This window comes from Carcharodon carcharias, chromosome 3 (assembly GCF_017639515.1).
Source record: "Carcharodon carcharias isolate sCarCar2 chromosome 3, sCarCar2.pri, whole genome shotgun sequence".
NCBI lineage: Eukaryota > Metazoa > Chordata > Chondrichthyes > Lamniformes > Lamnidae > Carcharodon > Carcharodon carcharias.
The window spans coordinates 47,745,392-47,751,391 of NC_054469.1; the positions used below are offsets into that span (position 1 = coordinate 47,745,392).

At 43.4% G+C, this 6,000-nt stretch overlaps 1 protein-coding gene across 1 annotated transcript in view; it reads right to left on the bottom strand.

Annotated features, from left to right (window-relative positions):
• LOC121275990 (integrin beta-1-like) overlaps positions 1-1,769 on the bottom strand; it is a 94,684-nt gene extending 92,915 nt beyond the window's left edge. The window contains exon 1 of the mRNA XM_041183934.1: positions 1,723-1,769. Within this exon, the coding sequence (XP_041039868.1) occupies positions 1,723-1,747 (25 nt within the window). The 5' untranslated portion in view covers positions 1,748-1,769. The remainder of the gene's footprint in view (positions 1-1,722) is intronic.
• Between the last annotated feature and the right edge of the window lie 4,231 nt (positions 1,770-6,000).

Here is a 6,000-nt window from a genome sequence, read left to right on the forward strand (position 1 = left end):
TTTGTGACAGTTTAGATAAAGTCCACCATTGAACACTATGAAGTAGATTATCAGTAATTGCCACTGCATCCACCGCAGGCCCCTGACAATTGATGAAACACCCCTCCCTATTGAAGAGTATAAACTCAAATGACTTACAACACTGTAAGTTCACCACATTTCTGAGCTAGGCTTCTAGTAACTTGAGTCATCATAAAAATAGAAGTATCTTTTGGGAAATGTGGGGCAATTTTTGATGTGTGTTTGAACATCTTAAATTAGAACTGGCATTTATATAGCACCTTATCACATCCACAGGACATCCAAAGCACTTGACAGTCAATTAATTACTTTTGACGTTTAGTCACTAAAATTCTGAAGGCGAATATGGCAAAGTCTACTTCAGTGATGTAGATAGATTGAAGAAGCTGGGTCTATTTCGCTTGGAGAAGCGAAGGTTGAGAGGAGATTTGATAGAGCTATTCAAAATCCTGAGGGGCCTGGACAGAATAGATAGGAATAAACTGTTCCAATTGGTGGAACAAGAGGAGGGCCAGACTTAAGGAATTGACAAAAGAAGCAATGACGACATGAGGAAAAATCTTTTCATGCAGCGAGTGGTTAGGATCTGGAATGCACTGCCTGACAGTGTGGTGGATGCAGGTTCAACTGAGGCATTCAAAAGGGAATTGGTTAATTATCTGAAAAGGAAGAATATACAGGGTTACAAGTTGGGGAATGGCACTAGGCAAATTGTTCCAACAGAGAGCCTGCGCAGACATGACGGGCCAAATGGCCTGCTTCAGTGCTCTAAAAATTCAGTGATCCTGTGAATTCCCACTAACTGCAATGGACCAGTAAATCAGTTTTGGTTTTAGTGTTTGAAGGATAATTTCTGGTAAAGCCACCAAGGGGTGAATTTTACAGGGGGTTGGAGGGGGGGAGGGTGGGGTGGGGCGTTATTGCTCCCACCATAGATAGAAAACTTTATAAAAGGCCTCCCCACAGCAATACAGTGGTGAGCCTTCCCCTCAGTGGAAGAAAGTCCCACCCTCAAGAGCTGCCGGCCAATGTCTTGCAGCACTTGTAGAGGGCGCTGCTAGGACTGCTTTCAGTCCCACGAAGAAGACAGCATTGGTACCGGGGTGAGGCCAGTCTGGGGTTTTTGGGCGGGGAGGGATCAGGCATCCTAGGGTAAGAGGAGAGGGGTGTTTGGGGCAGTTGGGTTTTAGAGGTCAGGGAGAGGCACAAAGAGGGGTATCATCTTGGGGTTGGGTTGCCCCCGTCCGCACAAGGCACCCCTCCAAAGGAGGTGCCCCCCTTTCTTCACGCCTTTTCAACTTTCCACTCTCAACCACCTACCTCTGCCAACTGTATTAAGGCGTGGGCAGCATAACATTCAGGTCAATTGGGTTGTTAACAAACTCAGTTGCACATTAATGATTCTTTTAAAAACTGCAGGCAGGCTGCCAATTTCCGCACCCACCCGACTATCTTATTTTGGTAAACTAGCATGTTGACATTGGTCCCCTTGATTTTATTCAAATAATGTCCAGACTGCAATTTAATCTACATCACATCTCTGACAATGCAGCGTTGAAGTTACCAACCTGAAATATGTGCTCAAGTTTTGCTTTGAGGTTAAATTAGCCTGACTTAGAGGCACAAGTGCTACACTGACTCAAGCTGCCACTTGTGTGTTAAATGTTCAGGAATAAATCATATTAGTTTAAAAGACGTTACCTGAGCGAGCTAGACTCTTCCACATGCAGCAACAAATCAGTATTGCGTTTAGGATATACTTTAAACCCATCTGAAAGAAAAAATACAATTCTAATATATATCCAATAGTATAATACCATCCTTGCATCATTACAGCATATAAGACTTCAGTTTTAGAAATAGTGCAAATTTTAATAGATAGTACTTGACTTGAATATTCAAAATTGTTCCATGGATTCTATTTGCCCTTCAGTATGTTATTAGTAAAAAAAAGCTTCAATTAATTTTATAAATTTAGCAATAACCAAAAATGATCATAAATAATCTGTTCTGGTGTTTGTAGCTCCACTTTTTTTCTGCAATGTCTTAAAACTATTTCCCTCGCCACAGCCTCTCACATTTCTTAAGAATTCAAGGCCCAAAACTACCAAGGCATCAGCGCAAATGTGCCTGTTAAAACATTGGCTAAAATTTTCCGTTTGGCGGGCGGAGCAGGAGCGGGCACAGGCAGGCGCGGTCCCCCCTTTCCAGTGCAAGATTGTGGAGAGCGCAGCATGCAACCACTATCACCGAGACATGATCTGGGGGGTACTGGAGTGCGCCCCCTCAGTGGTCCAGGCATTGGAAGCGCATCTTGAGAAGACCGATGGCTCTCTCCACCACAGCCCTTGTAGAGGCATGGCTCCTATTGTAATGCTGCTCAGCATCTGATATTGGATGGCGGAGAGGCATCATGAGCCACCTTCTGAGGGGATAGCCCTTGTCACCCAGCAGTCATCCATCCAGCTAAGCTGGAGCACTGAAGAGGCCCACGACCTGGGAGTGTCTGAGGATGTAGGCGTTGTGGGAGCTGCCTGGGTACCTTGCACAGACTTGTAAAATCTGCATCCTGTGGTTACACACTATCTGCACGTTCATGGAGTGGAAGCCCTTCCTGTTGACGAAGGCACCAGCTCACCTTCTGGCGCCTTGATGGCCACATGTGTACAGTCTATTGCATCCTGGACATGTGGGAAGCCAGCAATGGCTGGGAAGCCAGCAATGGCTGCGAAGCCTCTGGCTCGCTGTGTCTGACTTGCCTGGTCGCAGCGAAAGTGGATGAAGATCAATGCCCATCTGAACAGAACTTCTGTGACCTGCTTGACACAAGCAGCTGATTGGGAGATACCACAAAGATCACCCACCAAGCGCTGGAATTAGCCAGAGGCATAGAAGTTGAGGACAACTGTGACCTTTAGAGCCACCGGCATGGGGTGTCCACCCACACATTTATGGGAGATCTCAGGGCCAATTATCTGACAGATGTAGTTGACTTTCTCCCTTGACAGCTGAAGCCTCCTTCGGCGCTGCACCTCAGTCATATTGAGCTAGCTGCTTTGCCACCTGTAAACCCTGGCAGCAGGATAGTGGCATCTTCTGCGGCGCCTTCCACCTTGGACTACCTCTTGGCCCTGCGCCCCTTGTGCCGGCGCCTGTACTCCCAAAGGTGGCTCCCTTGGAGGTTGATTGTGCACTCTGGCCTCCACCTTATTCTAGCTCTCCCTTCCTACTCAGAGGAGCTGACTCCAGCGGACATGTCAGAACCCATACCCAGGCTGAAGGAAGGCCTCTAGAAAGCTGCAGGCCCAATAAAGATTCCTGACTGCAGAGTGCTGACCTGAAGGTTCAAAGTACACAGAAAGCTGCTGGAATTTGTTCTGAACTGGTACAGATCACACAGGCAAATTTAAAAAACTTTCTGAAATAGATACTCACAGACCAGACTGACAACCCCACTGAGCCCTCTTATCCCGCCTGTGGATGAGTTTTATTAAAAAGCCGCTTACCCGCCTGCCCGTTGCACCCATGCGCTGAGCCGAAGATCGTACAGGCGCCTGAAAATCGGCATTGATTGCTGAATTAATGGCCTTAATTAGCCCGTTAATTAATGGCGGGTGCGCTTCAAACTTCATTGCGCCCGCCCAGTGAAATATTGCGATGGCACGCGGTGATGTCGGGATGCTTGTCTGACATCACCGCGTGTCATTTTACGCGATGACCCCCACACATCATGCAGAAAATTCTGCCCATTAACTTCAAAGTACATGTTTGTTACGTTCCAATGTAAGCTTTTATTTTCTGCAACTCAGAGGCTTGTCATTGCATATAGAGTATGGAAGACAATTCTTACAATGGGAAAGTCTTTAACACTGAGATAAATATATTTTGCAATTTGAAACTCAATTTTCACAATGAGCTATTTTATCAAGGCAGTTCCTTTTTGTGTAATGGAGGAAGCATCTCATTAGAAATTGCTGTTAAATCACATGCAGAGCCTCAGGGTGTGGCACCTGCTACTGCAATTTTAACAACGTCAAAAATGTCAAAGTTTCAGAACATTATTTCACTGCAGATGTACATTTTGTATTTGAAGATAAAGCGTAAGATGTTGAGTTCAACAACAAAAATCTAGTGTATCAAATTAAGTCACAGCAGATTTGATAACAAGATTTCTGATGGAGTTTAGAAACTGCTTTGATAAAATGTCACTAGTTATTGAATTAGAATTGTGATGAGATGGTACAGGATTTCACTACATATTTGAAACAGTATTTCAAGATTTCTCCACCTGACAAAATTAAGGTACATTTTTTACAAAATCCAAATTAGGTGATAGTGCACAAATTAAATGGAATTGGACAGATCTCCCACACTTTAGAATCCATTTTCTCAAAAGTCATAGGTAGGATTCTATAAAATCTGCAATTTTAGTATTAAAATACTCAATTTCCAAAGAGTTAAATACCTACTGGAACTTAATTAGATTTTACACATTCAACGCTGAGCACATCTGGGTTAAATATAACCTAATCTTGCATTTCTTAAATGAATTTTATCTGAATTCAAAGGAATTGGGAGAAGTAACCAACAATAAAGCAGTCCATTATAGTACATGAGAGGATAAATCTCTTTGAGGCTATTTTGTGTAAACATGTGATCAACAAATGATAACCAAAGGAGCTTATCTGCACTCAATGTGTAGCTATAAAGTCCTCAAAGCCACATATAATTCAGACGTCGCTGGGTTCACATGTTTGAATTTGACCAGTGTCAGCCTTGGCTCAGTCGCTCGCACTCTTATTTGCTGAGTCAGAGAAATTGTGAATTCCAGGCCTATTCCAGAGTCTAGTGCACAAAAGTCTAGACTGACACTCCAGTGTTGTATTGAGGGAGTGCTGCACTGTTGAAGGTGCTTTCTTTCCAATGAGATGTCTGCCCCCTTCATGAAATATCCTGTGGCATTATTTTGAACAGCAAGTGTTCTGTCAAATGTGCATTCCTCAGTCAGTGAAAACAGATTATCTGGTCATCATATTGCTTTCTGTGGGAGCTTGCTGTGCACAAATTGGCTGCTAAATTTTCTACATTTCAACAGTGAATACACTTAAAAGTATTTTGTTAGCTGGAGAGTACTTTGGGGTGTCCTTAAGTTGTGAAAGGTGCTATATAAATGTAAGCCTCTCGTTCTTCCCTTACATTCTTACATTACATTCTTTCTTCTGGCATTTCACAATGTTCTATTCGCAGTGCTACTCCCTCATAGGTGGAAAATTTTGAACTCCCCAATAAAGAAACTGTGCTGTGATTAGACCTTTCTACAATAGGCCTGTGAAATTTGATATGGTGTAACCAGTGACATCCAAAGTAAATTAAACCAACAATATGGACAGTGAGTGGCAAAACTGAACATTGTGAAGAACAGGGCACCAAATCTGAACATTAGGAAGAATGGATATGGTCCTGGAATCAGCAGATTCAAAAATCAGGAAAAAAAGAGGCAAAACCAGTGTTTTTCCTGAGAGACAGAGCTGGGCAGGGCTTGTCACTACCACAGATGCAGACCAAATACTGACACCAAATCAAGTGGGTAGTGGAAGCTATAGGGAAAATCAGGGGTGCTAATTTCAACATAAATGATTCCAAAGTGTTGGTTTAGTGAGCAGCTATGATACATGGTGTGGCACTGACCTTAATACAGATCAGGAAGAAACCTGGTTCAACCGTAGTCAGTGTTGAATCAGCTGTTTCCAGCCGAGGTGGAGGTTGGGCAGCAATGTCTTCAGTGTTTTCACTGAATGTGGTCACTATCCGACATTCCCTGCTGGATGAATGCAGAGAGGGCAAGGACAGGATCAAACTGCATTGCTTCAATGAACAAATATCCTACAAATATTTACAGTATAGTAAAAGAAAAGAAGACATGCATTTATCTAGAGCTTTTCACACCAACCACTGGAAGTCTAAAAGTGTTTTACAGCT